Here is a 12,855-nt window from a genome sequence, read left to right as displayed (position 1 = left end):
AGCATCTTCCCAACTTCATTGAAGATTCATAGAGGGAAGAAATGATATCTTGTACTTCTTTTCTCTTCTGGGACCACGTATAGACTTACACATGGTGATTAGATGCTGGTTCGTTCATTGGGGGGAGAGGAAAGGTGGCAGTGGTTGGGTTCACATAATATGGAGAAGGAAGTAAAATGTACTGAATACCAGATGCCATACTTTAAAGACATCATTTTAGCTAATCCTATTTTAATGCTTTGTGATAGGTACTGTTATCCTTGGTAGAGACAGTTTCTTTGTTTCTGGGACTTGTAAAAATTGAGTAACTCACATAATTCCACACACTGTGTAAGAGGTAGAACAAAGATTCTCACACATTCCATTTCCCTGTTACACCCATTCCGGCCACACATAATTGGCTTTCTGATTCCAAAGCCAGAACCACAGTTCAATCTGGTTCCAAATGGCAGCCCTTTGGAACATCCACTATTTTTCTTGAGAAGAGGTTCTGAGAAATTTAAGGCCATTAACGACATCTAACAGAGGTGGAATTGGCACGTTATAAAAGGGTAAGAACAATCTTTGGCCTCACACCAGTGAATGAAAGACCATTTCATGAAGGTGGAGGAGAAATGTGGTGGCCCATGTACAGAAATCTGGATCCAGAATTGATATAAAGACAGAGGAGCCTTTGCTAGAGGAAGACTCACCCCTGGCAACTGAAGAGGAGACAGTGCCGTCCCCTATCAAGATGAAGCTGCTGTTGCTGAGTCTGGGCCTGGCCCTACTTTGTAGCCACACAGAAGAAATCGCTGATCCTGTGACAAGCAACTTCGATCTGTCAAAGGTAGACCCATGGAGTGTAGTAACTTTTGACTTGGGGTGTGGGGCGGGGGCTTAGAGGGTATTGAAGCCAAGTGGGTCTAAATCAGGGGAGGAAGAATTTCCTTAACATATTAGACAAAAGGGGTAGTTTCTGGCCTTGGACTAAGAGCAATTGCACCATATGGAGAGATGAGAGTGCTTGGGGACCTTCATTTCCCTGGAGTCAGTGGAAAGAGCCCTAGGCATGATGCCCATTGACCTGAGTTCTAATTCTGTCTTCACAACGCCATCATAAGTCTTAGCCCACTGGCCAGAGTCCAAGGAGAGAATTGTCCATGTGTTATCCCCTCTCCTCTTTTCTTACCCAATCCTTTTACTATTTATTGCAGCTTTCAGGAGACTGGTATTCCATTTACTTGGCCTCTGACAATAAGAAAAAGATAGAAGAGAATGGCAGCATGAGGTTTTTCCTGGAACGCATCTATGTCCTGGAGCACTCTTCTCTGTACTTTAAATTACATACAATGTAAGCATAGGATTTTTTTTTTATAGATCTGGGGGTTATAAATGCAGTTTTGTTACATGGATATATTGTATAGTGGTTAAGTCTGGGCTTTTAGCATACCCATCACCTGAATGGTGTACATTGTACCCAATAGGTAATTTTTCATCCTTCACCCAACCTCCAACCTTTCCAACTTTTGGAACCTTCAATGTTTATTATTCCTACGTAGGAGATTTCTTTAATTGGGCAAAGAAAAATTGAAGGCTGAGAATGGTCTTAAATATACACACCCACAACACACACAAGTGTGCACATACATACCCATATTCAAATGTGTACACACACACATGCTGAGCCTGTGTCCAAAATCATAGTCCCTCATCTGGTACTGATCCAGGACTTGATGGATCTGGGGCTTCACAAGATTCAGAGACAAGAGTTGGTAACAGGAATTAATTTAATGAGAGTGGAGAAAGTAGGAGGTAGAGGCACATCAGCACAACAATATAGCATGCGTTAAGAGCATAGAATTTGAAATCAACAACCTGAATTTGAATCTATCTCTTACTTGCTATGTTGCCAAGGTAACTGATCTCTTTCCACCTCCATTTTCCTGCGGGTAGGAGGAGTTGATAACAATTCTCCCTCGTGTCTTTTTGTGAGGACCAACTCAGGTAACATTTGTAAAGCACTTACTTGAGAGGCTGCCAGGTCATGAACACTGTGCTCAGGATCTAGACAAGTACTTGTGGTAACAGTAACAGTGGCAAGTAGTGGTAGTAGCAAGAGTGATAAACCAAGCAAAATAATATTCTCCAGTAACTGAACAAAAAAATGTCTGAAACTTAGGTGGAATCAGAAACTCAAGTTATGGGGAGAGTAGAGGGGAAGGGAGCCAGCCTGACCAATATCTCTTGGGCATTAACTCATGCTGTTTCACAGCGTAAATGGACAGTGCATTGAAGTTCCTTTCATTTGTGACTCAACAGGAAAGGATGGTGAATGTAGTTCTGACTGTAAGTATACAAAAACATTCTTTCTAAAGTCTACTTCCAGCTGGAAGGAATTTGATAAACCCCAATAGCTTCAGGATCACTTCTTGATCAATGCTTCTTTGGGTAATATAACAGGGGCCATCTAATAGCCAATATCCTGAACTGGGGAGAACTCTGTATGTGAAAGCCAATGCTTGACACAGAATTCCATCAGCTCAAGAAGGCAGTTTGGTTGTATGTACCTCCTGCAACAAAAGCCAATTGGCAGGTAAAGTAAAGTAAACTGGCAGGACAGCTTCTCATCCCTGCCATGTTTCTGATGATGCCTGGTGGCCATTGCCACAACCCATTACTCAGGATGTAGCATCAGGTATGTGGTTCCAGTGGGGCTTAGAGGACAAAGACACATCACGGACAGAGATGCTGAGGGGAGTGGGTAGGTATCAGGGAGGATGATAAAGTGTGAGTTGCTGCTTTGGCTAAGTTTTCCAACCATTAGAAGTCAATCTACCCTATCTTTGGAGTCATTTCATGAAGCTCAGGGAGATGCAAATGGAAGGCACTGGACATCCTGGCTCTCTGTCTCTTTCAGGAAATGCACTTGGATTTGTTTTGTGGGAAAGAACAGGTAAAGGGTTTCAACTGCTTCCCATGGTCCAAAGAAGTTCTGAGCTGTATTCTGTTTCCTCCACAGACGATGGGCACACTTTAGCTCACATCCTTGAAACTGACTATGTTGGCTACCTTATCTATCATGCTGAGAATTCCAACAATGAGGGAAAATCCCAAATTATGGAGCTCTATGGTAGAGTATTTTCATGCTGGCACTCATCTTGGGGTGAGAAGAGAGGGGAGGAGAAGGAACCCTAGATACTCAGTGATCTTCCCAATCTTACCTTGGACTATCTCTCCCCTTCAGAAGACAGATGCTTTCCCTTGGTAAACCCTTAGGCTCAGTGATAGGACGATCACATAATCTCTCATCATGCCAGAAAGATATCCTACTGATGTCAAACTCAGGACAGGCTATCTCCACCCTGTAAGACTTCTGCCTCAGCATCCAATTGGTGCTGTCCATTTCCCATCCCTCTGGAGCCCTGTCCCCTCATGTACCTCTGTGACCAATACACAAGACACGGCAGTCATTGTCACTCTTCCCACAGGCCGAGAACCAGATGTGAGCACAGAACTCAAGGAAAAGTTTGTGGAATATTGTAGAGATCATGGAATTGTTATGGAAAACATAATTGACTTGACCAGAATTAGTAAGTTGAGATATTTGGCTTTTTCCTTCTAAATCCCTATGTTACAAAAGGGAGAAATTTAAGGGAAAGTAATACCCTAAATCAATGCCCTGTGTCCTAACCTGGAGAATCATCCCTTTTCTTTTCTTTTCTTTTCTTTTCTTTTCTTTTCTTTTCTTTTCTTTTCTTTTCTTTTCTTTTCTTTTCTATTCTTTTCTTTTCTTTTCTTTTCTTTTCTTTTCTTTTCTTTTCTTTTCTTTTCTTTCCTTCCTTCCTTCCTTCCTTCCTTCCTTCCTTCCTTCCTTCCTTCCTTTTCTTTCTTTTTTTTTTTTTATTTGACAGAGACTCGCTTTGTTGCCCAGGCTAGAGTGAATGGTTTGGCATCAGCCTAGCTCACAGCAACCTCAAACTCCTGGACTCAAGCAATCCTGCTGCCTCAGCCTCCCGAGTAGCTGGGACTACAGGCATGCGCCACTATGCCCGGATAATTTTTTCTATATATACTATTTGGCCAATTAATTTCTTTCTATTTATAGTAGAGACTGGGTCTCGCTCTTGTTCAGGCTGGTTTCGAACTCCTGACCTCAAGCAATCCGCCCGCCTTGGCCTCTCGGAGTGTTAGCCAATTTCTTTCTAAAAACTAAACTGGTGTTGGCGTCTGAATATGTTCTGTTCTGCTTCTACAGATCGCTGTCTCCAGGCCCGAGACAATGCACTGGTCTAAGCCTCCAGGTTGGTGATCTCTGACCCTGGTGGAGAGTGGTGGCCCAGGGACCAGCATCTTCCAAAAGCATTAGGGGTTCATAACCAAATATTACCATAAACGAAGTTTGTGCAGAGAGCTTGAAATTTGGAGTTGAAAGACATGGATTGAGGACCCAGTTCTGCCATGAGCTGTTGGGAAAATAACCTAAGCAATTAAAAAGGAAGCAATGATGTTGCCTAACAGAGTTGCTGTGTGGATGTGATGCTGGTAAAAACAGCTCAGTAATTCATGATGTGCTGAAAATCACTGAGACAAAGTTTGAAGTGGAAAAAAGAGTAGTAGTACTTTAGCAAATTTCAGAAAGTTAAGCATTTAATAAAAGGTAGCTATGCCTTTTGCCATTTCTTCCTCAACTTCTCAAAAATTCTCCCAAACTTCTAATACTGAAGGTGGCAGAAACAAACCAACAATCCTGTATTGCTTCCTTTCAGGTTTTCCTAGATTCAGTGGGGAAAGGTTAAGATAGCATTAGCAACAGTAAAAAGAAAAGGTCACTTACTCAATACCCTTCCTCCTATTCTAGTAAATAACGTAAATTAGAAGGTAGGGTGAGATCTCTTTCTTCACCATTTTTCTCTGTAATAGAATTTCTCTCCATCCTCCAGTCAGTCCAAGGAACACTTAATAAGTTTCTGTGTTCTCTTTCTTCTCTGCTTATTTAGTGCTGAATGATTGCTTCTGCACCTGGGCTCCAGCATCTTCCCTTCATGGTCCCCATGTCCTGCTTCCCTTCCTGGTCCCCATGTCCTGCTGTGACAAGTTCTGTGACCCGGTTTCCATCACTGTCACACAGGAAGGCATTATCCCCGTGTCTTCGGGGTCTGCCCTGATTGCCTAAGAAGACTTGTCAATTCATCAAGAATCAAAAGTTTGCTCTGCATTTCTCACTTTCTTTGCCATACCTAGGGGAAGTCTACCATGAATGACACCTTTCTTGACGGGGTCAATAAGTAATTAGCCTCGCTATCACGTGATTTGTCTTTGTGTCTGTGAGAGATGTAGGGCTGACAGCAAGCAAATGAGGGGACTTCCTCATGATCTTCCTCTAGCTTCTGAGAACCTGGAACTTCTCTGAGTTCCAGGACGCTCCCTCCTCTGCAGTAAATCTCTGCCCCTTATCCCAAGTCCCCGTGAGTACTGCTTGCTCTTTGATTTGCCTGTTTCTCAGTGACCTGATATGACCACTCTCAATACCATAAGAATATAAGACTTGCCCCATAATTTCTCCATCCCAGAATTCTCTGTTTCAGTGTGGGCACTGAGGGCTAGTTGCTGCTAAGGCTGATTCCAGACACGCCTCCATATCCCAGCTTCTTTATAGCATCCATGCCATGAGATGGCTTCAGGGTCCTTCCACGCTCTTGGAATACCTCCTTCCACCACGTGTGTTATCTACTGTGAACATAGTAAGCGAGATTCCATTAAATGTGAGCAATGCCTATCTTGTGCAATCTGTACTTAGTGCTGTCAGGAGGCACCAAGGGGGATAAATGTTAGTGACTTCTTTGGGGAGATAACAGGCTTTGGGGCAGAGGGAAATTAAAGAGCCTTCCCCGCGAATGACCCTTTCCCAGCACCAGCAGACAAAAATAGTGTAAAATTACACATGGGACATAAAAGGATGAAGGGCTGTCCTGCAAAAAGAATGGCTCATTCATTACAGGAATAAATGTTAATGAGAAAAGCCTTTCCAGGTATTTGAAGCTCCCCATAGCTTTCTCTGCCTCCAGACTGGAAGACTAAATTAGGTTCAGGTGATTACTCCTGCATCAAGTACTTGGTCTGGTTTGCTGAACTCGGAGGCTGCTAACACACAGACTCTGCTTTTCTCCACCAACACACACTGGGTGGGGCGGTTGTGATGATTCCCACCTGGAGGAGAGAAGGGGCTGCATGCCCACACATGGTCCAACTTGAACCAGCTGGGGGAGTGTGTGAACAAATTTGTAGTGGTTATTTTCCATAAGCAATTTTCAGAGGTCTTTGGCTATTTCTCTTTTGCATACAGTCAATGAAATATTCAATTGAGATTTGGAGTTGAAAGACATGGATTGAGGACCCAGTTCTGCCATGAGCTGTTGGGAAAATAACCTAAGCAATGAAAAAGGAAGCAATGATGTCTGCCTAACAGAGTTGCTGTGTGGATGTGATGCTGGTAAAAACAGCTCAGTAGTTGATAATGTGCTGAAAATCACTGAGACAAAGTTTGAAATGGAAAAAAGAGTAGTAGTACTTTAGCAATTTGCAGAAAGTTAAGCATTTAATAAAAGGTAGCTATGCCTTTTGCCATTTCCTCCTCAACTTGTCAAAAATTCTCCAAAACTTCTAATGCAGAAACAAATGAAGGGTCCTTTATTACTAAAGGTTTGTAAAGCTGCAACCAATGACTATCCAGTGCCCTGAAATTACTTATTTTGTCCCTGGTGTGATCTAGTCTACTTATGTAACTCCAAAATGACAATGGGAGTGGATCTTGTTTTATTCTCAACTACTTTGGGCTTGATCTTAGAAATAATTATTAAAATTTTACTTAAAATTAAAACACCACCCTTTGGCATGAAAAGTAGGATTTTTGACATGCCACACAGTCAGTGTCTTACCATTTCTTTATTATTCGCCACATGTTCATTTAGCTCCTGCTTTGTGCCAGGCACTGTTCTGGGCAGTAAGGATATAGCAGGAAACAAACCAACAAAATTCTATCCTTGTGGAGTTTAAATGCTATTCAGGAAGTTAGACAATAAACAAGTGAATAATCAATATAAAGTTGCAGGGACTATGTGCTATGACAGGAAAATAAAGCAAGACCAGAGAGCAACTTTGAGGACAGCAAGGCTTGTAAAGATGTTTTTGAAACGTGTTTGGTGTAGAGAGCATAGCAATTTCAAAGGTCGTGGGATGGAAACAAGCTCAACATGTTCAGGAACAGCAAAAGGTCCAGTGACAAAGTGAACAGGCTGGGACCTGAGGTCAGACTTGGAGAAGTCAATACTGAAATAAATTGGGATGATTTCTATTAATAAGAGTTATGGAAGAGATCCAGAGATGATGGCGAATGAGAAACACCGCCAAACAGAGTGTCTCTGCAGAAAAGACAGATTCTAGCAGAAATTAGAAGAAAGAAGCAACAAGACGAGCCTACATCGGATGAGGGTCGGAAGGAGGAGTACCTGAGACCACGGGAGACTGCACAGGAGGAGGTCACAGAGAAGAACTGGAAGCTGGAGCAGCCCAGACCAGCGGGAAGTGTAGGTGGATAGGCCGTTTCCCCTCCCCTGCATCCCAGACTGCTGGTGGGCTCCACAGCGAGTGGAGAGACCTGCGGACACCAGCCCAGAGATGGCCGCTGCCAGTGAGCGGAACAAGAGCTGATAACAGGACATAAAAACAACAGCGTAGCCTGTTCCTCCAAGCAAGCGCCACCTACTGACAGGGAGAGCGTCCTGCACACCCTTTTCACAACACCTACTGACTCATTATAAAGGGAGTGGTCGAATCTCACCCACAGACACCACCTAATGGCTCAGAAACTAAAGAAGGCGTGTGAATACCCAAACAAAAACCTAAAGAAAAGAAACAACAGCTGATCAACATGGGAAGAAATCAGCGAAGGAACTCAGGAAATATGAAGAACCAAACAGAAAACACACCCCAAAAGAGGAGCCCCAGGCCCCTAGACACGGGCACCAACGAAAATCAGGCAACCAAAATGACAGAAGAGGAATATCATATGTGGATCATAAGAACACTCACCGACCTGCAAGAACAACTCAATAACCAACACAAAGAAACCACAAAAAGCCTCCAGGATCTGGAAAAAAGGTTCACTAAAGAAATAGACACAATGAAGAAAATTTTAACTGAACTCCTGGAAATGAAGAATCAATTCAGGGAACTACAAAATACAGTGGAAAGTCTCAAGAACAGGGTAGATCAAACAGAAGAAAGAATCTCAGAGCTTGAAGATAACACCCTCCAATTAAATAAATCAGTCACAGAAATAGAGCAGAGAAACAAGAGAAAAGAGCAAAGTCTACAAGAGATGTGGGATTATGTGAAGAAACCTAATGTGAGGGTCATAGGGTTACCAGAAGGGGAAGAAGACAACAATCACGGGTTGGACAAGCTATTTGAAGATATAATAGAGGAAATTTCCCAGGCCTTGCTCAAAATCTTGATATACAAGTTCAAGAAGCTCAGAGGACCCCTGGGAGATTCAATGTAAACAAGAAGACGTCACAACATGCAGTCATCAGACTGACCAAAACATCAACTAAAGAGGCCCTTCTAAGAGCTGTAAGACAAAAGAAGCAAGTAACATTCAAGGGAAAGCCAATTCAAATAACACCAGACTTCTCTAATGAGACTTTACAAGCAAGGAGAGACTGGGGCCCCATTCTCACTCTTCTGAAACAAAACAATGCCCAGCCTAGAATCTTATTCCCTGCAAAACTAAGCTTCATATATGAAGGAGAAATAAAGACATTCTCAGACAAGCAAAGTCTCAGAGAATTCACCAAGACAAGATCAGCCCTACAAGAAGTACTCAAAACAGCGCTACACACGGAACATCATAATAATAACCCACGAATATAAAAACAACCAAAACCCAAAGATTAAAGGCCAGATATTACAATAGCTCAAGACAGAAATCATAGCAACAACATCCAACCCAACAGAATGAACAGTAATCTACCTTACCTATCAGTTCTCTCAATAAATGTGAATGGCTTAAACTCTCCACTCAAGAGACATAGGCTGGCTGAATGGATAAGAAAATACAGGCCAAGTATATGCTATCTTCAGGAAACACATCTAACCTGCAAGGATGCTCAGTATTCCAAGCAAATGAAAGCCAAAAGAAGGCTGGCATGGCAGTTCTAATTTCAGATGATTTAGTTTTTAAAGCAACAAAAGTAGTGAAAGACAAAGAGAGTCATTATATAATGGTGAAGGGCACAGTTCAACAAGAAGAGATAACAATTTTAAATATATATGCACTCAACTTAGGTGCACCCAGATTCATAAAGCGAACCCTACTGGAACTAAGCAAATGGATGAATAGCAACTCCATAATCACCAGAGATTTCAACACCCCACTGACGGCACAAGACAGATCCTCCAAACAGAAAATTAATAAAGAAATAATGGACTTAAACAAAACTCTAGAACAATTGGGTCTGACTGATATTTACAGAACATTCTACCCAAAATCCACTGAATATACATTCTTCTCATCAGCACACGGGGCATTCTCTAAGATTGACTATATCCTAGGATGCTCATCATCTCTAATCATCAGGGAAATGCAAATCAAAACCACAATGAGATATCACTTAACTCCAGTGAGAATGGCCTTTATGAAATAGTCTCCAAATAACAAATGCTGGCGTGGATGCGGAGAGAGAGGAACACTCCCTCCTACACTGCTGGTGGGACTACAAACTAGTTCAACCTCTGTGGAAAGCAATATGGAGATACCTTAAAGCGATACAAGTGAATCTACCATTTGATCCAGCAATCCTATTGGTGGGCATCTACCCAAAAGATCCAATGACACTCTACAAAAAAGACACCTGCACTCGAATGTGTATAGCAGCACAATTCATAATTGCAAGGCTGTGGAAACAGCACAAGTGCCCATCAATCCAAGAATGGATTAATAAAATGATTTACAGTTTGGTTTTATATATTAAGAAAATAAAAAAAAAATGTGGTATATGTATACCATGGAGTACTATTCAGCTCTAAGAAACAATGGTGATATAGCACATCTTATATTTTCCTGGTTAGAGCTGGAACCCATACTACTAAGTGAAGTATCCCAAGAATGGAAAAACAAACACCACATATATTCACCAGCAAACTGGTATTAACTGAGTAGCACCTAAGTGGACACATAGGTACTACAGTAATAGGGTATTGGGCAAGGGGGAGAGGGGAGCGGGGCGGGTATATACATACATAATGAGTGAGATGTGCGCCATCTGGGGGATGGTCATGCTGGAAACTCAGACTTGTGGGGGGAGGGGGGGAAAGGGCATTTATTGAAACCTTAAAATCTGTACCCCCATAATATGCCAAAATGAAAATAAATAAATAATATAAAAAAAAGAGTGCTGGGAAGACATTGGGGCATCTTTGAGGACAACAAGGCTTGCAAAGATGTAGGAGAAATGTGTTTTAGATAGAGGGCATAGCTATTCCAAAGGTCATGGGATGCAAATAAACGAAATACGTTCAGGAACAGCAAAAGTTCCAGTGACAGAGTGAACAGGCTGGGACCTGAGGTCAGACTCGGAGAAGTCAATACTGAAAGCAGTTGGAATGATTTCTATTAATAGGAGCGATGGGAAGACATTGAAGATTTTGAGTAGTGGATGAAAGCAATCTCACTCACTTCCACTCTTATAAATTTGCTCTGGAAGCTATGTAGAAATGGATTCCACTCGTGAATAGAAATCAATAAAATGAAGATTAGAGCCAACAGCTATTGGCACATTTCTCAAATTTGTCAAAATAACAGAGTTTTCAATTTTTAAAGGGACCATAATGTGAACCAGTTCTGTACTCTGCTGAGACTCTTTAGCTAACAGTTGCAAATTATATTTATAGTCATACATATATAACAAAAATAAGCAACCACTGAATTAATACTCCTTAACACTCCTGACGACAGAAACCTCACAATCCACAGAGGAAGAACAGATGCACACTGCCACAGCAGAGCGGCTGTGGGGTGCAGCCCAGCAATGGCCGGCAGGGGGCGCTACTGGGCCCAGCGGCACTTGCAGCCACTGGTCCTGTCAGCCAAGCACAGGATCAGTGAGTCTTCCTGTTGGCCAGGTTCAACCACCTTCACCTGCCTCTGGTGCTGTTGACGGAAAATGCAGTTATGAATTCTTCCTCTTTCATCCGTGGATCAGCTGGAACACATACAAGCACGGACGGTTACAGAGATCTTGGTGAGGCTGCTGCCCCTGTCTTCCTAAGGCCACCTGTTATTCCAGGACACTAAATCAAATCGATATGTTTTTCAGTCCTCATTTTACTTGACTTTTCAGCAGCATTTCACCTACCTCTTCCTTCATTTTTTACATTCTAAGTTAAAACCTAGTGAAGAAAGAACATTCTGAAAAACATACAGTTGAGTATACTACACCACATGCAGTAAAGCTGAATGTGACAGTCATTTAACATGGACTGTCACACAAATGGGTATTTCTCCTTGTACAAAACAGTTTATATAGTTGTTTTATAATAAAATGTATTATACCAGGTTTACAAATAATGTATGTGAAGGAACTGGTAGATTTTTAAGCCATACATTTCAAATAAATACATTCCATACAGTCTGTTGAAAAACTAGCTCCATTTCTTGGCATTCTAAATAAAATCTAAATCCCAACATTGGAATTGATGATAACCACAGAAAATTGACTCTGAAACTAATAATAAAATACACATTTTGAATTAATGTATATTAAGTGGATTAAGTAGGGCAAAACCAAGAAATACCAGTTATTTCCATATAGCACACAAATAGGCACATTTAATAGTTCAGTTTTAAGCATCCCTTTAGATGTTTCTTTTCAAGTTTCTCACGTTAATTACTAAAATATGTTTTTAAAGTCTATCATTTAAGATAAAATACATTTCAGGAAAATACAAGGATTAATGTCAACAGTAGCATCACTACTATTAAGTTGAACCATATGAAACTGACAATACTCAAATGTTTTTTGACCTATAAGATGACAGTATTATACAGTTCAACTCAATACATTCTGAGGAAACATTTCCTAGCCATACTTAATAAAAACCATTCATAATATGATACATAGAAAAATATATTTTAGGAGAAAAAAGAATAGGCATGATTTGGCCACACCACAAAATCCATGAGAAGCTTTCAAATTTGAACACTTTACATGCGCATCATTTGCACATCTACCTTGTAGGTTTGTACAGCATTTGTTCTATTGGCACACAGTAAATCAAACATACTCCTACTCACATGCACACACAGATATGATTTCAAAATAGTGGCTGAAACGTCTTGCTCTTATCTGTCCCTCCTCCAGGTTTTCCTGTCTTCATGAATAACTCTACAATTCATCTGCCTAGACCAATAAGAAAATTGGAAGTTAATCTTGACACCTCACACTCCCTAAACCCCGAATCTAATACATTTCCCAACCCTATTCATTTTATATCTAAAAATCCCTCAACTCCAGCCACGTCTCTCCAAACTAATATGATCTCTTGCCTGCATGTTTGAATAGCTTCCTAAGTGATCTCCCAGCAACCTCTCCTGCTACTGCCACTGCCTGCCCATTGCTGTCCTTTCTCCAACTGTTGTCAGATGGATTTTTAGAAACACGCCTGTGATCATGCCATGTCTCTGCTTTTAACACTGTTCAAATGCTTCCCATTTTTATAAAGACACAAACCTTTAACATGGCATTCAAAGGCCTACATGATCTGGCCTCAAAACATTTGTGACTTAATATCAGTTGAGCATGAACTAGGAAAGAT

General features: G+C 41.4%; 1 protein-coding gene across 1 annotated transcript; it reads left to right on the top strand.

The window, feature by feature from the left end:
- Positions 1-702: 702 nt before the first annotated feature.
- On the top strand, positions 703-4,365 carry LOC105873716 (lipocalin Can f 6.0101-like). The gene is made up of 6 exons (XM_076009229.1): positions 703-829; positions 1,197-1,333; positions 2,255-2,328; positions 3,002-3,112; positions 3,471-3,572; positions 4,238-4,365. Exons 1-6 carry the CDS (start codon positions 734-736, stop codon positions 4,273-4,275), a joined length of 558 nt encoding a protein of 185 aa, XP_075865344.1. The 5' UTR covers positions 703-733; the 3' UTR covers positions 4,276-4,365.
- The last annotated feature ends 8,490 nt before the right edge of the window (positions 4,366-12,855 follow it).

The sequence above is a fragment of the Microcebus murinus genome, chromosome 12, assembly GCF_040939455.1.
Source record: "Microcebus murinus isolate Inina chromosome 12, M.murinus_Inina_mat1.0, whole genome shotgun sequence".
NCBI classification, from domain to species: domain Eukaryota; kingdom Metazoa; phylum Chordata; class Mammalia; order Primates; family Cheirogaleidae; genus Microcebus; species Microcebus murinus.
This window is presented reverse-complemented; position numbering and strand designations above follow the sequence as displayed.